The following is a 26841-nucleotide window of genomic DNA, read 5'->3' as shown; positions in this document are numbered from 1 at the left end:
TAATAGGTTTACATGGTATCCGCAAACTCCCCTGACCCTCTCTTGAAGGAAACAATTCATTGAGGGTATAGTAAAACATAGAATCCTGCAGAGCACCTCAGATCTCTGCTTCTAGATGATGAGGAAAAGAACTACTGGGAGGGTAGGGGAAGTGGGAGTGATACTTCAAAGCTTGGGGAGTTTTTGCTTCCTCCTGGTGGCCAGGTGATGTATCTCTCATTTGTATGAATATAAATTTGTGGCCTCTCAATAAAATTACATGTATTGATTCATTGTCCTTTTCTGATATCAACTTTATGAGGCCATTGGGACACTAAGGATTGTGTCATTGTATTGTTCTGTTATAGGCAGAGTGCTCTTTATGTCATATACTGTTATTGTGTCCATGAGTATATCATATGCTCTGGTTTTTTTTGTATGCTCTTGTCTGTATACCTTGACTTCAATCTTAATAAAAATTATAATAATAATAATAATAATAATAATAAAAAAAGACACTAGAGGTTTTCACTGACTGAATTAGCTACTCCTTCAAAAACATAATTTATGCTTACCTGATAAATTTATTTCTCTTGTAGTGTAGTCAGTCCACGGGTCATCCATTACTTATGGAATAAATCTCTTCCTAACAGGAAGCTGCAAGAGGATCACCCAAGCAGAGCTGCTATATAGCTCCTCCCCTCACATGTCATATTCAGTCATTCGACCAAAGCAGACGAGAAAGGAGAAACCATAGGGTGCAGTGGTGACTGGAGTTTAATTAAAATTTAGATCTGCCTTAAAGACAGGGCGGGCCGTGGACTGACTACACTACAAGAGAAATAAATTTATCAGGTAAGCATAAATTATGTTTTCTCTTGTTAAGTGTAGTCAGTCCACAGGTCATCCATTACTTATGGAATACCAATACCAAAGCTAAAGTACACGGATGAAGGGAGGGACAAGGCAGGAACATTAAACAGAAGGAACCACTGCCTGAAGTACCTTTCTCCCAAAAATAGCCTCCGAAGAAGCAAAAGTGTCAAATTTGTAAAGTTTTGAAAAGGTGTGAAGCGAAGACCAAGTCGCATCCTTGCAAATCTATTCAACAGAGGACTCATTTTTAAAGGCCCAGGTGGAAGCCACAGCTCTAGTAGAATGAGCTGTAATCCTTTCAGGAGGCTGCTGTCCAGCAGTCTCATAGGCTAAACGTATTATGCTACGAAGCCAAAAAGAGAGAGAGGTAGCCGAAGCCTTTTGACCTCTTCTCTGTCCAGAGTAAATGACAAACAGGGAAGAAGTTTGACGAAAATCTTTAGTTGCCTGGAAATAGAACTTCAGGGCACGCACTACGTCCAGATTATGCAAAAGTCGTTCCTTCTTTGAAGAAGGGTTAGGACACAGTGATGGAACAACAATCTCTTGATTGATATTCCTGTTAGTAACTACCTTAGGTAAGAACCAAGGTTTAGTACGCAGAACTACCTTGTCTGAATGAAAAATACGATAAGGAGAATCACAATGTAAGGCAGATAACTCAGAGACTCTTCGAGCCGAGGAAATAGCCATCAAAAACAAAACCTTCCAGGATAACAGCTAGATATCAATGGAATGAAGGGGTTCAAATGGAACGCCTTGAAGAACATTAAGAACTAAGTTTAAGCTCCACGGCGGAGCAACAGTCTTAAACACAGGCTTAATCCTAGTTAAAGCCTGACAAAAAGCCTGAACGTCTGGAACTTCAGCCAGACGTTTGTGTAGAAGAATAGACAGAGCAGAAATCTGTCCCTTTAACGAACTAGCAGATAAGCCCTTTTCTAAACCCTCTTGTAGAAAGGACAATATCCTAGGAATCCTAACCTTACTCCATGAGTAACTCTTGGATTCGCACCAATATAAATATTTACGCCATATCTTATGGTAAATTTTTCTGGTAACAGGCTTCCTAGCCTGTATTAAGGTATCAATAACCGACTCCGAGAAGCCACGCTTTGATACAATCAAGCGTTCAATCTCCATGCAGTCAGCCTCAGAGAAATTAGATTTGGATGGTTGAAAGGACCCTGAATTAGAAGGTCCTGTCTCAGAGGCAGAGACCACGGTGGACAGGACGACATGTCCACTAGGTCTGCATACCAGGTCCTGCGTGGCCACGCAGGCGCTATCAGAATCACCGAAGCTCTCTCCTGTTTGATCTTGGCAATCAAACGAGGAAGCATCGGGAATGGTGGAAACACATAAGCCATGTTGAAGACCCAAGGGGCTGTCAGAGCATCTATCAGCACCGCTCCCGGGTCCCTGGACCTGGATCCGTAACAAGGAAGCTTGGCGTTCTGACGAGACGCCATGAGATCCAGATCTGGTTTGCCCCAACGATGAATCAGTTGAGCAAAGACCTCCGGATGAAGTTCCCACTCCCCCGGATGAAAAGTCTGGCGACTTAGAAAATCCTCCTCCCAGTTCTCCACGCCTGGGATGTAAATCGCTGACAAATGGCAAGAGTGAGACTCTGCCCAGCGAATTATCTTTGAGACTTCCAACATCGCTAGGGAACTTCTGGTTCCCCCTTGATGGTTGATGTAAGCCACAGTCGTGATGTTGTCCGACTGAAATCTGATGAACCTCAGAGTTGCTAACTGAGGCCAAGCTAGGAGAGCATTGAATATTGCTCTTAATTCCAGAATATTTATTGGGAGGAGTTTCTCCTCCTGAGTCCATAATCCCTGAGCTTTCAGGGAGTTCCAGACTGCGCCCCAGCCTAGAAGGCTGGCGTCTGTTGTTACAATCGTCCAATCTGGCCTGCGAAAGGTCATCCCCTTGGACAGATGTGGCCGAGAAAGCCACCATAGAAGAGAATCTCTGGTCTCTTGATCCAGATTTAGTAGGGGGGACAAATCTGAGTAATCCCCGTTCCACTGACTTAGCATGCACAATTGCAGCGGTCTGAGATGCAGGCGCGCAAATGGTACTATGTCCATTGCCGCTACCATTAAGCCGATTACTTCCATGCACTGAGCTACTGACGGGTGTGGAATGGAATGAAGGACACGGCAAGCATTTAGAAGTTTTAATAACCTGGCCTCTGTCAGGTAAATTTTCATCTCTACAGAATCTATAAGAGTCCCTAGAAAGGGAACTCTTGTAAGTGGTAATAGAGAACTCTTTTCCACGTTCACCTTCCACCCATGCGACCTCAGAAATGCCAGAACTATCTCTGTATGAGACTTGGTAGTTTGAAAACTTGACGCTTGTATCAGAATGTCGTCTAGGTACGGAGTCACTGCTATGCCTCGCGGTCTTAGTACCGCCAGAAGTGAGCCCAGAACTTTTGTAAAGATTCTTGGAGCCGTAGCTAATCCGAAGGGAAGAGCTACAAACTGGTAATGAAAGCAAATCTTAGGTACCAATAATGATCCTTGTGAATCGGTATGTGAAGGTAGGCATCCTTTAAGTCCACTGTGGTCATGTACTGACCCTCTTGGATCATGGGAAGGATGGTTCGAATAGTTTCCATTTTGAATGATGGAACTCTTAGAAATTTGTTTAGGATTTTTAAGTCCAAGATTGGTCTGAAGGTTCCCTCTTTCTTGGGAACCACAAATAGATTTGAATAGAATCCCTGCCCGTGTTCCGTCCGTGGAACTGGGTGGATCACCCCCATTAGTAAGAGGTCTTGTACACAGCGTAGAAACGCCTCTTTCTTTATTTGGTTTGCTGATAACCTTGAAAGATGAAATCTCCCTCGTGGAGGAGAAGTTTTGAAGTCCAGGAGATATCCCTGAGATATGATCTCCAACGCCCAGGGATCCTGGACATCTCTTGCCCAAGCCTGGGCGAAGAGAGAAAGTCTGCCCCCCACTAGATCAGTTTCCGGATAGGGGGCCCTCTCTTCATGCTGTCTTGGGGGCAGCAGCAGGTTTCTTGGCCTGCTTGCCCTTGTTCCAGGACTGGTTAACTTTCCAGCCCTGCCTGTAACGAGCAACAGCTCCTTCCTGTTTTGGAGCGGAGGAAGTTGATGCTGCTCCTGCCTTGAAGTTACGAAAGGCACGAAAATTAGACTGTTTGGCCTTTGATTTGGCCCTGTCCTGAGGTAGAGCATGGCCCTTACCTCCCGTAATGTCAGCTATAATTTCTTTCAAGCCAGGCCCGAATAAGGTCTGCCCTTTGAAAGGAATATTAAGCAATTTAGATTTAGAAGTCACGTCAGCTGACCAGGATTTAAGCCATAGCGCTCTGCGCGCTTGGATGGCGAATCCGGAGTTCTTAGCCGTAAGTTTGGTTAAATGTACGACGGCATCAGAAACAAATGCGTTAGCTAGCTTAAGTGCTTTAAGCTTGTTCATAATTTCATCCAATGGAGCTGTGCGAATGGCCTCTTCCAGAGACTCAAACCAGAATGCCGCCGCAGCAGTGACAGGCGCAATGCATGCAAGGGGCTGTAAGATAAAACCTTGTTGAACAAACATTTTCTTAAGGTAACCCTCTAATTTCTTATCCATTGGATCTGAAAAGGCACAACTATCCTCCACCGGGATAGTGGTACGCTTAGCTAAAGTAGAAACTGCTCCCTCCACCTTAGGGACCATCTGCCATAAGTCTCGTGTGGTGGCGTCTATAGGAAACATTTTCCTAAATATGGGAGGAGGGGAAAAAGGCACACCAGGTCTATCCCACTCCTTGCTAATAATCTCTGTAAGCCTTGTAGGTATAGGAAACACGTCAGTACACACCGGTACCGCATAGTATCTATCCAACCTACATAATTTTTCTGGAATTGCAACCGTGTTACAATCATTCAGAGCCGCTAATACCTCCCCTAGCAATATGCAGAGGTTCTCAAGCTTAAATTTAAAATTAGAAATCTCTGAATCCAGTCTCCCTGGATCAGATCCGTCACCCACAGAATGAAGCTCTCCGTCTTCACGTTCTGCAAACTGTGACGCAGTATCTGACATGGCTCTCACTTCATCCGCGCGCTCTGTCCTTAACCCAGAGCTATCGCGCTTGCCTCTTAATTCTGGCAATTTAGATAATACTTCTGTCATAACAGTAGCCATGTCTTGCAAAGTGATTTGTAAGGGCCTCCCTGATGTACTTGGCGCCACAAAATCACGCACCTCCTGAGCGGGATGCGAAGGTACTGACACGTGAGGAGAGTTAGTCGGCATAACTTCCCCCTCGTTGTCTGGTGATAATTTCTTTACATGTAAAGATTGACTTTTATTTAAAGTAGCATCAATGCAATTAGTACACAAATTTCTATTGGGCTCCACATTGGCCTTTAAACATAGTGAACAAAGAGATTCATCTGTGTCAGACATGTTTAAACAGACTAGCAATGAGACTAGCAAGCTTGGAAATACTTTTCTAAATAAATTTACAAGCAATATAAAAAACGCTACTGTGCCTTTAAGAAGCACAAAAAGCTGTCACAGTTGAAATAACAATGAACCAAAATAGTTATAGCAACCAATTTTTCACAGTAAATGTATTAAGTTAGCAAAGGATTGCACCCACCAGCAAATGGATGATTAACCCCTTAATACCCAAAAACGGATAACAATTTAATAATTAACGTTTTTCTCACAGTCAAAACACACTGTCACAGGTCTGCTGTGACTGATTACCTCCCTCAAAATGAATTTTGAAGACCCCTGAGCTCACTAGAGACGATCTGGATCATGAAGGATGAAGTAGACAGATTGTGACTGAATTTTTACTGCGCAAAAAAGCGCTAAAATAGGCCCCTCCCACTCATATTACAACAGTGGGGAAGCTCAGAAAACTGTTTCTATGCAGAAAACAAAGATGGCCATGTGGTAAAAATCATGCCCCAATAAGTTTTATCACCAAGTACCTCACAAAAAACGATTAACATGCCAGTAAACGTTTTAAACATACATTTGAAAAGTTATGAATTGTTATTAATAAGCCTGCTACCAGTCGCTTTTACTGCAGTTAAGGCTCATACATTATTTCAGTATTAACAGTATTTTCAGAGTCAATTCCATTCCTTAGAAAAATACATTCAGTGTACACACACTCATCAGCCTAATACCAGTCGCTATCACTGCATTTAAGGCTGAACTTACTTTACATTGGTATCAGCAGTATTTTCTCAGTCAATTCCATTCCTCAGAAAAATAATTACTGCACATACCTCATTTGCAGGGGGGCCCTGCATGCTATTCCCCTTCTCTGAAGTTACCTCACTCCTCAGATGAGAACAGCCAGTGGATCTTAGTTATGTCTGCTAAGATCATAGAAAACGCAGGCAGATTCTTCTTCTAATGCTGCCTGAGAATAAACAGCACACTCCGGTGCCATTTAAAATAACAAACTTTTGATTGTAGAAATAAACTAAGTTAAAAAACACCACAGACCTCTCACAGCGACCTATCTTTAGTTAGGCTGCAAGAGAATGACTGAATATGACATGTGAGGGGAGGAGCTATATAGCAGCTCTGCTTGGGTGATCCTCTTGCAGCTTCCTGTTAGGAAGAGATATATTCCATAAGTAATGGATGACCCGTGGACTGACTACACTTAACAAGAGAAATGGAGGAGCCACAGTACTGTGTTAAAGTTAAGAGAAGAACAAACCTTGGGATGGGCATACCTTATAGAAGGAATCCATGGATAGAAGAACCACCCATGGGACATCTAGAGCTTCAATGATCATTCTGGCAACTGTGGTTTTACCAGAAGCACTGCCACCTCCAAGCCCTGTGAGAAAGGATATGGCAACAAATAAAGTAAAACACATAAATTATGCATACCTGATAATTTCATTTTCTTTTGAAGGGAAGAGTCCACAGCTGCATTCATTACTTTTGGGAAATACAGAACCTGGCCACCAAAAGGAGTCAAAGACACCTCAGCCAAAGGCTTAAAGTTCTCCCCCACTTCCCTCATCCCCCAATCATTCTGCCAAGGGAACAAGGAACAGTAGGAGAAATATCAATGTGAAAAAAAGTGCCAGAAGAACAAAAAATTACAGCCGCCTCATAGATAAAACCATGGGTGAGAGCTGTGGACTCTTCCCTTCAGAAGAAAATGAAATTATCAGGTAAGCATAATTTATATTTTTCTTTTTAAAAGGGAAGCGTTCACAGCTGCATTTATTACTTTTGGGAAAACAATACCCAAGCTAGAGTACACTGAATGCAAACAATGGGTGGGTACCAAAGGCGGCCCTTTCGAAAGGCACCACAGCCTGATAACTCGACACCCTAAAAAAGTATAGACGACACGGGTGAAAACCCAAAGCCCAGTTAACTGCACATTAGTTACACCGCCGGCAAAGCCGAACTAAAACCACTCAGTCCCAGAGTCCGTCAAGAGTCAACAACCTCCGAGTAATCAGACCTGCGGATCACGACTCCCATGAAGATACCCGGCCAAGACAAGTACCACTCCACTCTGAAATAACTATCCCAGCAGCTAGTAAAGAGTTCTCCAAAAAGAACACCAACCGTCTGAACAGGAACTCCCAATGACCAGCTTCCTGGTAGAAAGCTGACTCATCATTGCTAAACCCAAACACCGAAAGGCGTTTCTAAGCTTGCTAACACCCAGTCAAAGTGCAATTAGCTGTAGCTGGTTACACCCTCAAAGTGCAATAGCTGTAGCTGGATTAAACTGCAAACCTTCCAAGGGCTCACAGCCCTCTGAATATCGGGCTCCAAGGAGCGCCCCCTCCCAGCACCGAACGCCAGTGGAAAAAAGGAGGACATTCAAGACCCCGATAAAGGAGAGAACCGACTCTAAAGAAAATGGTCAACCCTGCATAGAGTAACTGACCCCCAATCTTCCCTCTAGGATAATGGTCCCAGCCCAAAGGCTAGTCAAGACCAAAGACAAGAGTCCCAGATTTCCGGAAGAGAAAGGAAGGGTCACCGAAGGAACAAAGCCCCCGGTTAGACTGATGACTGTTACTACAAACGGTATGCTACCATGAGTAAGGAAAGACATTGTGTTCAGGTACGAAACCCCCTACACGGCTGTCTTCTCTAAAAACAAGGGCACTTCCCAAGGGAAGAAGGCCCTCAGACCCTCAGCATCCATATATCAGAATCCAACATATAGCAGGAGCCCCATAGGGGTCAAACCCTCAGCCTCCCGCTGCAGGAACAGAGGAAACAGTCACTACATCGCAACTCCCCTTCAAGGATTCGGAAATGCAAGAATGGAAAAGACTCTTACAAGGCAAGACACCAAGGACCCACAGGTCACTCCAAATACTAAGTTAACTCCGAACCCAGAGAACCCAACCCCCGCTTGGGAGAGAAGGGAATTAAACAAAGGAAAACCACCCTACCATAGAGGCGAGACCCCTCAGCCATATCGCCAACCCAGGTGAAGATACCTGGAGTCTACAGGAACAGCGTAAATGTGCCAGAAGACCAGTAGGGAACCGTCAGAAGGACCTAAAGCCTAAGATACAGATAGGCATCTCTCACAGAGCCCCAGCCCCTATGGAGAGAGGCCCACAGGATCACAAACATTTAGTGAGAAATCGAACTGTCCACACCCATCCAAGGAGACACACGGACCTAGGTCAGGGTCCTCGAAAAAGGAATCGATTGAAGATCCAACTTCCAGAGGAACCCTAAGCTGCCTCCTACAAGGAGGAGCGCACCTCTAAAGTCCGTAGTCTTGGCGATCTAGCAATAGCCTCAAACCCAAGAGTCACAAAGGACTCCTTAACGGTCTAAGATACAGCACCCAGGGCACTTGGATCGCAAAGAAATCTCGTAGGCAAGCGTTAACGCGTGTTACACACACAGACAAGGTAGCAACCAACACACAAAGGCGAATGAGAACCCTGTACCCTGCTCGCCATCCCAGAGAATCGAACTTAAGACACTGCCCACGAAGCCCCTAACGGAGCATTGAGGATAAAAGGTCAACTACCTGACCCCAGAAGGGCGGCCCTCCGTAACCGACTTCACTGACAAGCCCCAAAGCTAGAGTTGCAACGAGGACATAAAGACACCCGAACGTCAAGACCATGGTCAGGCCAAGGGTATTGGAAGAGACAACAGCCAGAGATTCTTGAAGGATCTATATTCCAAAAATCTTCTTTAAGCAGGCAAAAGCTGGAGCTTCACAGCTCCCCACAGAAGGCAGGGAACCCCTGCACACCAACTCTTAGAGTAACACAACTCTGAGCAGAGGAAGAACATGCCCGCGCATCCAGACCATATGATCCACCCAAGGCGGGAGGAAGGAGACTCCGCCACCACAATAAAATACTTAATAGGCTAAAGAGTCAGCGTCCGGAAGAACATCGAGAGAAAAGGCAAATCATTAATCACTTGGCACACCAGACCACATAGGTCACATACATCTCCCAACTCCAAAGAATGGAATAATGGTTCTGAGTCCCCGGGGACCTGAAGAACCATGATGACGTATGCAAAAACAGATCCGTATCCCAGGCGAGAAGCCCGAACAACCAACCTAGAATGGCACTCATAACCCTCCGTTCCGAGGGGTTGCATTTAAACAATAGGCCTAATACTTCGGTAGGATCCGAGCCCGGAGTCCATAGAATAGGCCAAGTGACATTCAGAATCCAGCAGGATTAATCAGCACCACGAGGGTGACATGAACCCTGGTAACAGCCGAAAAAGTATCCGACCAGTACCTGCCGGGTATAAGGACACTCTAGAACTGCCCAAGGTCCAAGAAAAATTCATCCTGAAAGATCAATATATTAATTAGAAAAACATAATTCTATTATTCAACAAGTGCCCAACTTCCGAGGAAGTGCCCACGCGACCTAAATCGCAAATATCGGTTCCAGAGAAGAACGTTCATAAAAACGAAACATGAGCTTAAGAAAAAACAAATTAAACACATCCAAACGGATCAAAAAAATAAAATGAAGGCAGCACACATCGGGTGAACGCCCAAGGTGAATGAGGACGACAACGGGACGAGACGATTTAAAGCCCCATTCACCCAAGCTCAGAACTGGAACCGAAAAACATAAAGAAAAAGAAAAACGGCGACGTTAAGGAGATTGGCTTCATCCTCAAACGTCATATCCATTTTGCCATCCAGCTTCTAAGGCTTCGGATCCCTCGGCCCGCTAGGACTGGGATCCTCCAACATTGCCAAAACATCTATTAAAAGAACACGAAGGCAAGCCAGCCTATAATGGAAGGCAAAATCATCCCTCGCCGGATCAACTGAAGACCCTGTCCCCGAGATAGGGGCAACTAAAGCCTCAGGGGCCAATGCTCCCCAGAAGGCCGAACTGAATCGGGCGATCCCACGCTCGACGGGCCCTGGTTAACGGAACACGGACAGTATCTTAGAAATACTTCCCTTGGGAGATATAAACGATTCAGCGCCATAGAAATGGCCATGCGGAACCGTGCCATAACCTCTGGAGGAAACAAGCCACCCTCCGGAGAAGGAGTAAAGGCCATAGGGACATCTGCTTGCATAGCCAGGAAATGGACTGGGGCACTCGCTTCACGGGTCATGGAAACCTTGGAGGCGGATGGCTCAACGCACTCTAAGCTCCCTGCTTTGGGAGAAGAGAGTACTCTAGAATGGCAATCGGACCATAACTGATGGGTATTGATTACCTGGACCATTTCATATTCATCACAAGACACATTCTCTGTATCAGAGGCATTCGTGTCTCGCATATCAGAATCCTCCATAATCTTGGGATTACAAAAATGACAAAAAACTAACTGGCACCCTTTAACACCCCCAATGGCTGGGGAACTCACCACCTCTTGTGAACCAGACAACCCTCGAGCAAGACTCTCTCGGTCGCACACAGTCAGCATACGTAAGTGAGAAACAACGTAACTGCACCCGTCACGAGGTGCACCGTGCCAGTCACAAAAAGGGCACACAATCTGTTAAGATCGCGTCATTAAAATAAGGCCATTATGTTCCGTAAAGGCAGTGAGCCTAAGTATAGCTACACATTTGCAGATAGAACCATATAACAAACATGATTAAAAGCCCCCCCTGTTCAATAACCCTCCTCAGGAGATATTAACCCATGATTCCATATTATTAAGATAAAAGGAGTTCCACTGGGACCCTACCATGTTTCGTTAACATTACATTCACATATCCAAATAAAATGAAACGATCTTACCGGAATCTACGCCATGGAACAGGAACACGGCCCTTCAAGTGTGACAGATAGTAGCCTCGCTTCTGACATGGACTTGAGTGAAGAAAGGTAGGCAGCGAAACTCGTCAACGCTGATTACAAAGGAGCTGTTAATATGAGTCGGGATGGGTTCGCAGGAAAACTCTCCCTGCATCTCCGGACTCTAACTTTCATCCATGCTCTCACTGAGAGGCTTACAGGATTACTTAAAACTTAAAACTCCATTTCCATTGTGAAGAGTACTACCCTCCATAAGATCAATGAAAGACCCTGGCCCCGAGGATGGGGCCCCTGAAGCCTCAGAGGCCAACGCTTCCCCAGAAGGACGAAATGAATCAGGCAATCCCACGCCCGACGGGCCCTGGTTAACAGAACACGGACAGTATCTTAGAAATATTTCACTTGGGAGATATAAATGAGTCAACGCCATAGAAATTGCCATGTGGAACCGTGCCGTAACCTCTGGAGGAAACCGTTCACCCGTCCAGAAGTAAAGGCAATAGGAACACCTGCTTGCGTAGCCGAGAAAGGGTCTGGGGCACTCGCCTCACGAGACACGGAAACCTCGGAGGCGGATGGCTCAACGCACTCTAAGCTCCCTGGTTCGGGAGAAGAGAGTACTCTAGAACAACAATCGGAACATAACTGATGGGCATTGGTTACCCGGGCCATTTCATATTCATCTCAAGACGCATTCTCCGTATCAGAGACATCCGTGTCTAACATATGCTCCATAATCTTGGGATTACAAAAATGACAAAAACTAACTGACACCCTTTTTACACCCCCAATGGCTGGAGCACTCACCACCTCCTGTGAACCAGACAACTCACGAGCCCTTAGACTCTCTCTGTCGCACACAGTCAACATACGGAAGTGAGAAACAACAAAACGGCACCCGTCATGAGGTGCACCGTGCCAGTCACCAAAAGGGCACGCATTCTCGAGAGATTGCATCATTAAGATAAGGACGTTATGTTCCGTAAAAGCTGTGAACCTAGATATAGCTACACATTAGCAGATAGAACCACATAACAAACATGATTAAAGTCCCCCCTGTTCAATAACCTCACTCAGGAGATATTAACCCATGATTCTTTATTAAGATAAAAGGAGTCCCACTGGGACCCTACCTTGTTTCGTTAACAATACATTCACATATCGAAATAAAATTAAACGATCTTACCAGAATCTACGCCGTGGAACAGGAACACGGCCCTTCAAGTGTGACAGATAGTAGCCTCGCTTCTGACATGGACTTGAGTGAATAAAGGTAGGCAATGAAACTCGTCAATGCTGATTACCAAGGAGCTGTTATTATGAGTCGGGATGGGTTCGCAGAAAAACTCTCCCTGCATCTCCGGACTCTAACTTTCATCCATGCTCTCACTGAGAGGCTGACAGGATTACTTAAAACTCCAGTCCCACTGCAAAGAGTACTACCCTCCATAAGAGACTATCTCGAACTTCTGACACTTCACTGCCAACCTCCTGTGATGAAAGGCAAAGAATGACTGGGGGATGAGGGAAGTGGGGGAGGTATTTAAGCCTTTGGCTGGGGTGTCTTTGCCTCCTCCTGGTGGCCAGGTTCTGTATTTCCCAAAAGTAATGAATGCAACTGTGGACTCTTCCCTTTTAAGAAGAAAAATGGGAACATAGAGCATAAAAAGCAAGAGAAAGTGAAATGAAAGAGAGGAAAAAAACAAAAGAAATGTAAAAGGGGAAATGTCAGAAACAGAACAAATGAAGCAGAGTAGAGGCAATAAAGTGAATTAAATAAAAGGAGTGTAGTCAGATTATGTTATCTGTGATGTCTGCTGTCCAGAGTTGGTGGAGCAAGAGCAGTAGGATGGAACTCAAGCAGCTGCACCGAGACAGCAAAAAGAAGACAGCTGGGAGATTAGTTAGCAGTGAAACAGGCATTGTAACAAGCAAAAGCAACACAGATTAAAGGGAAATTAACCACTAAAAGTATCCCTTTAGTCATGGGCACTGCCATCTTGAAATCTAGCTTTCATTTCATTCCAGTGCTAACATGTTTGCATATATCCAGCAACCTGTTATCAGATAATGCAGTGAAGCCTAGGATACAATATGGTGACACTTATAATTAGAGGGAGGAGTGTGAAATGTTTAATGTTCCTTAAAAAGCAATCAGACCTGTTTCTTGCCGTATACAAGGCAAAAAGGCCAGAGAATGGAGTAATAAGGGCAGATCTATCTTTGAGCCAGATTTATCATTGATGTTCTCCTATATTTGAGCTTAAAAATGCGCACACAAATGAATCCCCTTACTTATAATTTAAAATTGCGCCTAAAATCGAGCAAGTCCGACTGTAGACTTCTCCTACTCAGTTTGCATTTGCCTAGGCACACAAGTGCGCCAAAAAATGGTTAATTAGGTTGTTGCAGTCATATTTTCTATACTCCGCCTTATCAATTTGACTATTTACTTATTTATAATTTGTTTGCACCTATGGAGGATACAAAGCTCTTCTACAAATATGTGCACTGGAGTTCTCCATAAGAACTTTGGTGAACAGCATTAGAAATAATTTCTTTTTCAGCTTGTGTTGTGTACACATCTTGCTCAATGGAGCAATTTTTTATTTTAGCACAGATATCTGTGGTAATCACAGTGGTAAAAGGTATATTAACATAAAACTAAGGAATGGGCAATAAAGGGATTCACTATCTTTAAAAACAATAACAATTTTAAATTAGACTGTCCCTTTGAAACAAATATCTTTCTGTAGATAGTGGAAGTTTAATGAAGTGGAGTTTACTTTACAGTTTTTTTTACTCATTAGTACATTAATATTGAAAAATATGTGCCCAAAAAAAAAGGTGCAAAAATAAGCTAAAAAAAAGAAAGCAAAAAAACTAAATTTCTGCTTACCTGAAAAAAAAATTTCTTTGGGAATGATGATGTTCCACAGGCTTCCATAACATATGGGATTATACCCAAGCAGATGGTCTATGTTATGGAAGAGGACTTTCCTGCTAAAAGCTGCTTGCAAAACAAACAAAACCTCAAAGCGATAAACTCTGAAACAAAAGTATGCAGAGAAGACATGTTGCAGCTTTGCAAAAACTATTTCTTGATTGGTGTTTTCCTTTGAAACTACCTTAGGAGGAAGATCATATTTAGGGGTTGATTTATCAAAGGCTTCTCAAGTCTTTCGACATTCATACGACTGCAGGTTCTCACAAGAGAACCTGCAGTCCGTATTTAACAAGCAGTGGTCATTAGACCGGGGAGATTGACAGCTCCTGCCGAGCGTGATTGGCTGTGTGCGGGCAGGGGGCAGCATTGCACAAGTGCGCAAAATCGCATTCTTGTGCAATGCTGAATTCCGGCAGCAGAATTCAGCCCACCAGAGGCAAGCTGCAGTAGACAGGGGTGCATATGTACGCCCCTGTCAGCCGCAGCATGATAAATCCACCCCTCAGTACGAGGTATAGCCTTCTCCTTATGAATAATTAGAAATTGAGATCACAAGACAAGGTTAACAACTCAGAAACGCTCCTTCCTGAAGAGACTGCTAATAGTAAGAGTACTTTCCAAGGTAAAAGTAGATATCAATGGAATGCATTGATTTAAACAAAGAATCTTGTCATACAAAGAAAAGTAGATTCAGATTCCAGGGTGGAAAAATAGGAATCACAATTGGCTTAATTCTAACGAACACCTGGTTAAAAGTCTGATCCTGAGGAAGTTTAGCCAATTTCCTATGAAAAAGAACAGATAAAACAGAAATGTAATCTTTTAGAAATTAGCGGAGAAACCCTTGTCAAGGCCATCCTGAGAAAAACTGAAGGAGTCTATGAATCCTAAAGGAATACCTAGAAAACATTCTGGAAGAACACAATTCAAAAAATGCCTTCTAAACAAAGTAATAAATACTTTTTATTAAAGACTCTCTTGCCTGCATCAAAGATTCAATAACCGAATCCAAGAAACCTCTATGTCTCAAAACAAGGCGATCAAGCTTCACGCCATTAAATGTAGAGATCCTGATGAAAAAACATAATTTATGTAAGAACTTACCTGATAAATTCATTTCTTTCATATTAGCAAGAGTCCATGAGCTAGTGACGTATGGGATATACATTCCTACCAGGAGGGGCAAAGTTTCCCAAACCTCAAAATGCCTACAAATACACCCCTCACCACACCCACAAATCAGTTTAACGAATAGCCAAGAAGTGGGGTGATAAGAAAAAAGTGCGAAAGCATATAAAATAAGGAATTGGAATAATTGTGCTTTATACAAAAAAATCATAACCACCACAAAAAAGGGTGGGCCTCATGGACTCTTGCTAATATGAAAGAAATGAATTTATCAGGTAAGTTCTTACATAAATTATGTTTTCTTTCATGTAATTAGCAAGAGTCCATGAGCTAGTGACGTATGGGATAATGACTACCCAAGATGTGGATCTTTCCACGCAAGAGTCACTAGAGAGGGATGGATAAAATAAAGACAGCCAATTCCTGCTGAAAATAATCCACACCCAAAATAAAGTTTAATGAAAAACATAAACAGAAGATTCAAACTGAAACCGCTGCCTGAAGTACTTTTCTACCAAAAACTGCTTCAGAAGAAGAAAATACATAAAAATGGTAGAATTTAGTAAAAGTATGCAAAGAGGACCAAGTTGCTGCTTTGCAAATCTGATCAACCGAAGCTTCATTCCTAAACGCCCAGGAAGTAGAAACTGACCTAGTAGAATGAGCTGTAATCCTTTGAGGCGGAGTTTTACCCGACTCGACATAGGCATGATGAATTAAAGATTTCAACCAAGATGCCAAAGAAATGGCAGAAGCTTTCTGGCCTTTTCTAGAACCGGAAAAGATAACAAATAGACTAGAAGTCTTTCGGAAAGACTTAGTAGCTTCAACATAATATTTCAAAGCTCTAACAACATCCAAAGAATGCAACGATTTCTCCTTAGAATTCTTAGGATTAGGACATAATGAGGGAACCACAATTTCTCTACTAATGTTGTTGGAATTCACAACCTTAGGTAAAAATTCAAAAGAAGTTCGCAACACCGCCTTATCCTGATGAAAAATCAGAAAAGGAGACTCACAAGAAAGAGCAGATAATTCAGAGACTCTTCTGGCAGAAGAGATCGCCAAAAGGAACAAAACTTTCCAAGAAAGTAATTTAATGTCCAATGAATGCATGGGTTCAAAAGGAGGAGCTTGAAGAGCCCCCAGAACCAAATTCAAACTCCAAGGAGGAGAAATTGACTTAATGACAAGTTTTATACGAACCAAAGCTTGTACAAAACAATGAATATCAGGAAGATTAGCAATCTTTCTGTGAAAAAGAACAGAAAGAGCAGAGATTTGTCCTTTCAAAGAACTTGCGGACAAACCTTTATCTAAACCATCCTGAAGAAACTGTAAAATTCTCGGAATTCTAAAAGAATGCCAAGAAAAATTATGAGAAAGACACCAAGAAATATAAGTCTTCCAGACTCTATAATATATCTCTCTAGATACAGATTTACGAGCCTGTAACATAGTATTAATCACAGAGTCAGAGAAACCTCTTTGACCAAGAATCAAGCGTTCAATCTCCATACCTTTAAATTTAAGGATTTGAGATCCTGATGGAAAAAAGGACCTTGCGACAGAAGGTCTGGTCTTAACGGAAGAGTCCACGGATGGCAAGAGGCCATCCGGACAAGATCCGCATACCAAAACCTGTGAGGCCATGCCGGAGCTACCAGCAGAACAAACGAGCATTCCTTCAGAATCTTGGAGATTATTCTTGGAAGAAGAACTAGAGGCGGAAAGATATAGGCAGGATGATACTTCCAAGGAAGTGATAATGCATCCACTGCCTCCGCCTGAGGATCCCGGGATCTGGACAGATACCTGGGAAGTTTCTTGTTTAGATGAGACGCCATCAGATCTATTTCTGGAAGTTCCCACATTTGAACAATCTGAAGAAATACCTCTGGGTGAAGAGACCATTCGCCCGGATGCAACGTTTGGCGACTGAGATAATCCGCTTCCCAATTGTCTATACCTGGGATATGAACCGCAGAGATTAGACAGGAGCTGGATTCCGCCCAAACCAGAATTCGAGATACTTCTTTCATAGCCAGAGGACTGTGAGTCCCTCCTTGATGATTGATGTATGCCACAGTTGTGACATTGTCTGTCTGAAAACAAATGAACGATTCTCTCTTCAGAAGAGGCCAAGACTGAAGAGCTCTGAAAATTGCACGGAGTTCCAAAATATTGATCGGTAATCTCACCTCCTGAGATTCCCAAACTCCTTGTGCCGTCAGAGATCCCCACACAGCTCCCCAACCCGTAAGACTTGCATCTGTTGAAATTAAAGTCCAGGTCGGAAGAACAAAAGAAGCCCCCTGAATTAAACGATGGTGATCTGTCCACCACGTTAGAGAGTGTCGTACAATCGGTTTTAAAGATATTAATTGAGATATCTTTGTGTAATCCCTGTACCATTGATTCAGCATACAGAGCTGAAGAGGTCGCATGTGAAAACGAGCAAAGGGGATCGCGTCCGATGCAGCAGTCATAAGACCTAGAATTTCCATGCATAAGGCTACAGAAGGGAATGATTGTGACTGAAGGTTTCGACAAGCTGAAATCAATTTTAGACGTCTCTTGTCTGTCAAAGACAGAGTCATGGACACTGAATCTATCTGGAAACCCAGAAAGGTTACCCTTGTCTGAGGAATCAATGAACTTTTTAGTGAATTGATCCTCCAACCATGATCTTGAAGAAACAACACAAGTCGATTCGTATGAGATTCTGCTAAATGTGAAGACTGAGCAAGTACCAAGATATCGTCCAAATAAGGAAATACCACAATACCCTGTTCTCTGATTACAGACAGAAGGGCACCGAGAACCTTTGAAAAAATTCTTGGAGCTGTAGCTAGGCCAAACGGCAGAGCCACAAACTGGTAATGCTTGTCCAGGAAAGAGAATCTCAGGAACTGATAATGATCTGGATGAATCGGAATATGCAGATATGCATCCTGTAAATCTATTGTGGACATATAAAGCCCTTGCTGAACAAAAGGCAAGATAGTCCTTACAGTTACCATTTTGAACGTTGGTATCCTTACATAACGATTCAATATTTTTAGATCCAGAACTGGTCTGAAGGAATTCTCCTTCTTTGGTACAATGAAGAGATTCGAATAAAACCCCAGCCCCTGTTCCAGAACTGGAACTGGCATAATTACTCCAGCCAACTCTAGATCTGAAACACATTTCAGAAATGCTTGAGCTTTCACTGGATTTACTGGGACACGGGAAAGAAAAAATCTCTTTGCAGGAGGTCTTATCTTGAAACCAATTCTGTACCCTTCTGAAACAATGTTCTGAATCCAAAGATTGTGAACAGAATTGATCCAAATTTCTTTGAAAAAACGTAACCTGCCCCCTACCAGCTGAGCTGGAATGAGGGCCGCACCTTCATGTGGACTTAGAAGCTGGCTTTGCTTTTCTAGAAGGCTTGGATTTATTCCAGACTGGAGATGGTTTCCAAACTGAAACTGCTCCTGAGGATGAAGGATCAGGCTTTTGTTCTTTGTTGAAACGAAAGGAACGAAAACGATTATTAGCCCTGTTTTTACCCTTAGATTTTTTATCCTGTGGTAAAAAAGTTCCTTTCCCACCAGTAACAGTTGAGATAATAGAATCCAACTGAGAACCAAATAATTTGTAACCCTGGAAAGAAATGGAAAGTAGAGTTGATTTAGAAGACATATCAGCATTCCAAGTTTTAAGCCATAAAGCTCTTCTAGCTAAAATAGCTAGAGACATAAACCTGACATCAACTCTGATAATATCAAAAATGGCATCACAGATAAAATTATTAGCATGTTGAAGAAGAATAATAATATTATGAGAATCATGATCTGTTACTTGTTGCTCTAAAGTTTCCAACCAAAAAGTTGAAGCTGCAGCAACATCAGCCAATGATATAGCAGGTCTAAGAAGATTACCTGAACACAGATAAGCTTTTCTTAGAAAGGATTCAATTTTCCTATCTAAAGGATCCTTAAACGAAGTACCACCTGACGTAGGAATAGTAGTACGTTTAGCAAGGGTAGAAATAGCCCCATCAACTTTAGGGATTTTGTCCCAAAATTCTAATCTGTCAGACGGCACAGGATATAATTGCTTAAAACGTTTAGAAAGAGTAAATTATTACCCAAATTATTCCATTCTCTGGAAATTACTTCAGAAATAGCACCAGGAACAGGAAAAACTTCTGGAATAACCACAGGAGATTTAAAGACCTTATCTAAACGTTTAGATTTAGTATCAAGAGGACCAGAATCCTCAATTTCTAAAGCAATTAGTACTTCTTAAAGTAAAGAACGAATAAATTCCATTTTAAATAAATATGAAGATTTATCAGCATCAACCTCTGAGACAGAATCCTCTGAACCAGAAGAGTCATTAGAATCAGAATGATGATGTTCATTTAAAAATTCATCTGTATAAAGAGAAGTTTTAAAAGGTTTTTTATGTTTACTAGAAGGAGGAATAACAGACATAGCCTTCTTGATGGATTCAGAAACAAAATCTCTTATGTTATCAGGAACACTCTGAACATTAGATGTTGATGGAACTGCAACAGGTAATGGTACATTACTAAAGGAAATATTATCTGCATTAACAAGTTTGTCATGACAATTAATACAAACAACAGCTGGAGGAACAGCTACCAAAAGTTTACAGCAGATACACTTAGCTTTGGTAGTTCCAGCACCAGACAGCGATTTTCCTGAAGTATCTTCTGACTCAGATGCAACGTGAGACATCTTGCAATATGTAAGAGAAAAAACAACATATAAAGCAAAATTGATCAAATTCCTTAAATGACAGTTTCAGGAATGGGAAAAAATGCCAAGGAACAAGCTTCTAGCAACCAGAAGCAAAGAAAAATGAGACTTAAATAATGTGGAGACAAAAGCGACGCCCATATTTTTTTAGCGCCAAATAAGACGCCCACATTATTTGGCGCCTAAATGCTTTTGGCGCCAAAATGACGCCACGTCCGGAACGCCGACATTTCTGGCGCAAAAGAACGTAAAAAATTACGCAACTTCCGGCGACACGTATGACGCCGGAAACAGAAAAAAAAATTTGCTCCAAAAAAGTCCGCGCCAAAAATGATGCAATAAAATGAAGCATTTTCAGCCCCCGCGAGCCTAACGGCCCACAGGGAAAAAAAGTCAAATTTTTAAGGTAAGAAAAATAGAAAAATGATTGATTCAAATGCATTATCCCAAATATGAAACTGACTGTCTGAAAATAAGGAATGTTGAACATCCTGAGTCAAGGCAAATAAATGTTTGAATACATATATTTAGAACTTTATTAAAAAAGTGCCCAACCATAGCTTAGAGTGTCACAGAAAATAAGACTTACTTACCCCAGGACACTCATCTACATGTTTGTAGAAAGCCAAACCAGTACTGAAACGAAAATCAGCAGAGGAAATGGTATATATATAAGAGTATATTGTCGATCTGAAAAGGGAGGTAAGAGATGAATCTCTACGACCGATAACAGAGAACCTATGAAATAGACCCCGTAGAAGGAGATCATTGAATTCAAACAGGCAATACTCTCCTCACATCCCTCTGACATTCACTGCACGCTGAGAGGAAAACCGGGCTCCAACCTGCTGCAGAGCGCATATCAACGTAGAATCTAGCACAAACTTACTTCACCACCTCCATAGGAGGCAAAGTTTGTAAAACTGATTTGTGGGTGTGGTGAGGGGTGTATTTGTAGGCATTTTGAGGTTTGGGAAACTTTGCCCCTCCTGGTAGGAATGTATATCCCATACGTCACTAGCTCATGGACTCTTGCTAATTACATGAAAGAAAGAGAACCTTGAGACAACAGGTCTTGTCTCAGATGAAAAAAGACATAAATAGCAAGAAACATCTGCACTATATCCGCATACCAAGCCCTGCGGAGTCAGGCTGGAGCAATTATTATCACTGATGTTGACTCTTGTTTGGTTCCAGTATGATTCTTGGAAACAGGTATGCTAGATGAAGGTCCCATGGACACAACAAGGCCTCTATTAGGAGAGCCTTTGGATCTTTTGATCTTGCAGAATAGCTTGGAAGCATGTGATTTAAATGAAGGTCATCAAATCTATGTCCTGTAAGCAAAATTTGATCTCTGAGTGATCGAAAATTTCCTAATGGAGAGACTACTCTCTTGAATGGACCTATAGACCACTGTGATGATCCACCCCCCCAGTTGTTCACACTAGGTATGTTAATTGCCAATAGGGAGCAAAGAGATCTCTCTGACTAAGACAAAGTTTTTAAAACTTCCTGCATGCCCAGTGGACTGCGGATATCCTCCTTGATAATTAATGTATGACACTGCCAAGATGTTGTCTGACTGGATACCGATAAACTTTTCCTCCTTTAATAGGGGCCAGGGCTGAAAGCCTGAAGATCGCTCGAAGTTCCAGATTTTTGATTGATATCCTTGCCTCAAGAGGAAACCAAACTCCTTGAACTTTTCAAGAAACCCAGACTGCCCCCTAGACAGAGAGACTAGCGTTCGTCGACACAATAGGCTAAGACTGACAAAGGAAGGATGTCCCAAGGGTCAAAGACAGACTTTGGGTCCTCAAGAAAAAGATTGATTGACGGAAAATCCAAAGCAAACCATATGACAAATGTAAATAATTATTTGACCACTGAGGTAGCAAGCCGTTAAAGGGGTCTCAAGTGAAAATGGGGCAAAATAAACTAAGTCTGAAGCAGCTATTATAAGTCCCACCACTGAGCTACCGACAGACATCCTCTGAATCCTACATTGCAAAGTTCCGTCAGAAAACTATATGCATAAGGATTAAGTCTAATATGACTCCTGTAAATGCTACCCTTATAGCAGAATATAATGAGCCTTTGGGGTACATCAATACTCCACACATGGTCTTGAATGAAGAAAGAAACTAGAGAGAATGAGCAAAAGCTATTAACAGGAAATAAGCTTACACTAGTATGTCATTCAGATAAGGAGCAACTGAAATGTCCTAATTCTGAGCACTGGCAAGATATCCTCCAATGTGGGTGGTAAACTATCAAAGTTTTGTAGATATACAACCCGCAGGAACTGAAAGTAATCCCTGTGTATTGGGATGTGCAGCTAAGAATCCTAGAGGTCTATTCTAGCTAAGAATCCTAGAGGTCTATACTAGCCATAAACTGACCCTTTGGATGAAGGGTAAAAACAGTGAGGAATGTTCCCATTATGCAAGTGGAAACCCTGACCAACATGTTAAATCCAGGATAAATCCCTGTAACTCCCTGGGACTGTAAATCCCTTTGGAAAATGAACCGATTGGGGTAAAAACTCTTGACCCTGAGGTTACACAGGTACTGCGATTAATTATTCACTTATCCTCCAAATTATTTTATAAAGGCTGCCTCCACAGAAGGATTTTTGGCAACATGAGATAGGACTGCTTGTTAATAAGGAGGACTCTGCTTCAAAAAAAAAAAAACTCTTGATCTCTTGAAGGACAAAGAAAATCAGTTATACAAAATTATACAAAGTTTATTAAATCTGTACATGACATAAGTATCAGCTGTAGTATACATGTACCTACTTAAGCATTTGCACATATTTATATTGTCATATAGCCTTACCGACTAGAAGAGCAGCACATATTGATCAACAGGTACATATTAGATACTTGTAAATACATGTGCAGAATAAGCAGAGACTGTGAAATACTTTAAAAGCAAATACACAATGTACATGGTCCATGAAACTATTCATGATTAATGCTCAGTGTCTGCATGATAAACGGATGTGCATACCCATACAATAGGTATAAAAGAGATACCAATTGACCTTATATCTAGTGTCTTAAAGCCTTAAAAGTATTGCACACCAAATTTGGAAGCTTTAACCCTTAAAATAACGGAACCTGAGCCGTTTTTATCTTTAACCCCTTTACAGTCCCTGGTATCTGCTTTGCTGAGACCCAACCAAGCCCAAAGGGGAATACGATACCAAATGACGCCTTCAGAAAGTCTTTTCTATGTATCAGAGCTCCTCACACATGCGACTGCATGTCATGCTTCTCAAAAACAAGTGCGCAATACCGGCGCGAAAATGAGGCTCTGCCTATGATTAGGGAAAGCCCCTAGAGAATAAGGTGTCCAAAACAGTGCCTGCCGATATTATTTTACAAAAATACCCAGATTAAATGATTCCTCAAGGCTAAATATGTGTATATATGAATCGATTTAGCCCAGAAAATGTCTACAGTCTTAATAAGCCCTTGTGAAGCCCTTATTTACTGTCTGAATAAAAATGGCTTACCGGATCCCATAGGGAAAATGACAGCTTCCAGCATTACATCGTCTTGTTAGAATGTGTCATACCTCAAGCAGCAAAAGACTGCTCACTGTTCCCCCAACTGAAGTTAATTCCTCTCAACAGTCCTGTGTGGAACAGCCATGGATTTTAGTAACGGTTGCTAAAATCATTTTCCTCTTACAAACAGAAATCTTCATCTCTTTTCTGTTTCAGAGTAAATAGTACATACCAGCACTATTTTAAAATAACAAACTCTTGATTGAATAAAAAAAACTACAGTTAAACACTAAAAAACTCTAAGCCATCTCCGTGGAGATGTTGCCTGTACAACGGCAAAGAGAATGACTGGGGTAGGCGGAGCCTAGGAGGGATCATGTGACCAGCTTTGCTGGGCTCTTTGCCATTTCCTGTTGGGGAAGAGAATATCCCACAAGTAAGGATGACGCCGTGGACCGGACACACCTATGTTGGAGAAATGTATTATTTGTGCTTCTGAACATGCAATGCACATAGACAACTTTTAGCAATTTGTATATTCCAATAGTGTACAAAATCTGCATGATGTACATTACTGCAAGTAATATTCCAAAGAGCATGAAATGTACAACAGTATATAAAATGCAGACTGACATAAAAAAAAGTATCTGTTTACATCCCCTGGAAATGGTGGGAGTACAATGCTTAATTGACTTAAAAATAAGTATTAATAGAGCAGATAGTTATAATAAATGGTAATAGCACAATAAATATTTTGCACATTTACCTCAGGAGATGAAGTTAAATCCCCAGATTTACACTTACTTAGTTTGGGGCAGCCGCTAAACAAACTGTCACTATTTTTTATATATGTTATTTTTAGCTTCAGGAGTAAAAACGTTAGTTGACAAGTACAGGGCGAATTCCTTCAGTAAAGTGGACTGTTGCAGCTAATATGTGTGCAAAATTTGAGGTAAACAATTTGCACAGATTTGAGCGACCTGGCATACTGGAACATATTTGCAAAATAAACATGTATATGTAGACAGACAGAGGGATATTAGAAACTGACTCCTCAATAGAGATATCAGTGGGGACAGAGAAATTTTATTCCAGTTTTCACTATAAAAAAGTATACAATGACACTGTATATAAGTATTAGTACAGACGATACCTGGTAGAGAGCCCTCTACACTAAGTTTAAACTCCCTTAGACACTACAATTATCTCTCAGTGTAGAAACCACTACAACCCCCATATATGTTAAGTACCATCTGGCAGCTCCTGTATGGGTACTAACCCCTTCATGGGACTGGCCTCCATTGAAAATAAGTTTAAAATATTACCCAAAAAGTTTTAGTAAAAATCCAGTTGTTGAGGAACCAGATTAATTGAGAGAAAGCCCAAGAATACAGAGGGGACAGAGCTACTGCCTGGAGTAGTTCAAATAATATAGGAAAACACTTTTGGTTCCTTTTTAATAAATAATAGCACACCAAGCATAATAACCCCTTAGAAATGTCAAAACATTGGCCCCCAGCCTTACTGGAGAATCCTCTATAAAAATGGCATATTGCACTAAGCAAATGCTGATCCTCTTAAAAGGCCATACACAAAAATATTAAAAATACCCTGATAGTTGCCGGAGGCTGCAAAGGGTCAGAGGCTTCTCTGATAATGTTCCCAATAATGATAGAACCATTAGGGACCTGATACAGAAAAAAAATGTGTCATGAGGAGAGCAGGTTAAGTCCCTTGGCTATACTGTGCCTGTGTCAGAATAATAGCCTCTGTGCTGTGTTAAGGCACTTACCTCTCCACTGGCTTACCAGGCATGTCAATGCCAATGCAGCTGAAGCAGTATCCAGTAGAGAGCCCATCCAGTGCAGGTATCGAGTACTGCAGAGGATTGCAGTAGGAAATACCAGAGTCCCTCAGGAGGAAGCTAGGGACCTGAGGGTAGTTATGTCTGAAGTCCCATTAGGGAAATGCTTTGCACATAACAGGGTATTCCTGTATCATTCAGCTGCTGTGAAGAGTCTTTTCTGTCTTCTTTGTAAATGATACTCCCCAGGGACTCTGAGTTTCACAGAGGTATAGGTCTGAGCTCCCAATTTGAAATCCATAAGCAAGTAGCTGGAACAACCTTGTTACAGAAGCATTAGTTATTTTGTTGTGAAAAGCTTATTTCCCAGCAGCAATGCCTGAACCAGCAAGCCAGCGCCTAAGAAGGGCTCCAAGAAAACCGTAACAAGTTTCATTTCATAAAGAGTTAACTCTTTTTTTTCAGCTTTTAGAAACTATTGTCTAATCACCTCTGGAGCCAGACTGCTAATTGATAAGATGAACTTGTAAACTTGTTATCTTAAGTACTGTAATCCTATTGTGGCCTGTCAAAGGACAGTGCTCTCTATCTAAATGTGTGATGGGGGATTTTGTGCTTCCCCCCCTCTCCCCCTGGGAGTGCCCTGTGTGCATGTAACCTTAATAAAAAGCAGGCTGGGCATCCCAGTCCTGAGTTCTTGTTTTGACCCTCAATCGCAGCGTTGACTCGTTTTTGTGGGCAGAAGGGTATCCTAGCTGTACTGCAGCTAAGGGAGATTATTCTATATTTGCGAGACTCATATAGAATACTATGGAAAGCAGCTTCTCCCCTCTTTAGCAATAGGGATCCAGGCTACTAAGCGGTCCATCTCTCAGCGAGACTAAGGGTAACCGTAACATTTGGCGGCAGCGGCGGGATTTTCCTGGATTTCCTAGGAGAGGTACAGAACGGATGGAGAGCGCTTACGAAAAATTGAAGCGTACAACCCTAAAGGATTTACTTGAAAGCAGAGGGGGGTACGCCAGCAACCGGCCGAGGAGAGAGCTGATCGCAGAATTGACCGAACTGGATCAGAGCTTCACAATGGCGGAAACACCGACCACGATTAGTGACGAAAAAACCAGGATTGTTCGGGAAAGGCTCTCATTATACGGGCCGAACCCCTCCATGGAATTGGTACAGCAGTTGATGGCGGAGGCGGACGAGGATATACGAGAGACTCGAGCCCACAAACTCAACCTAGCGAACGCACACCGCAATGCTGAAGCCCCGCAGGTAATCATCCCTGTCGAAAATGCTGGGAGGCCCAAGATACCCTATGCGGCATTTCGACCCTTCCTAGAGAGCGAGACAGGGATTGATGAATATTTGGCGGACTTCGAAAGGCAATGTGCCCTGCACCAGATTCCCAACAGAGAGTGGCCCACGATATTGTCTGGGAAACTATCCGGGCGAGCCCTGGAAGCCTTTCGTACTCTGGGTGCTGAGGAAGTGACACAGTATGAGCTAGTTAAGGAGACACTGTTGCGACGG

General features: G+C 42.3%; 1 protein-coding gene across 8 annotated transcripts in view; it reads right to left on the bottom strand.

Annotated features, from left to right (window-relative positions):
• Positions 1-26841, bottom strand: part of UCKL1 (uridine-cytidine kinase 1 like 1) — a 306712-nt gene that overhangs the window by 177667 nt on the left and 102204 nt on the right. For all 8 annotated transcript variants that reach the window (XM_053711232.1, XM_053711180.1, XM_053711124.1 and 5 more), the window contains one exon: positions 6599-6705. In XM_053711232.1, coding sequence (XP_053567207.1) covers positions 6599-6661 — 63 coding nt within the window. In that variant the 5' untranslated portion in view covers positions 6662-6705. The remainder of the gene's footprint in view (positions 1-6598; positions 6706-26841) is intronic.

The sequence above is a fragment of the Bombina bombina genome, chromosome 1 (genome assembly GCF_027579735.1).
Source record: "Bombina bombina isolate aBomBom1 chromosome 1, aBomBom1.pri, whole genome shotgun sequence".
Lineage (NCBI taxonomy): Eukaryota > Metazoa > Chordata > Amphibia > Anura > Bombinatoridae > Bombina > Bombina bombina.
The sequence above is the reverse complement of the archived record's forward strand: the minus strand, read 5'-3'. Positions and strand labels throughout refer to the sequence as shown.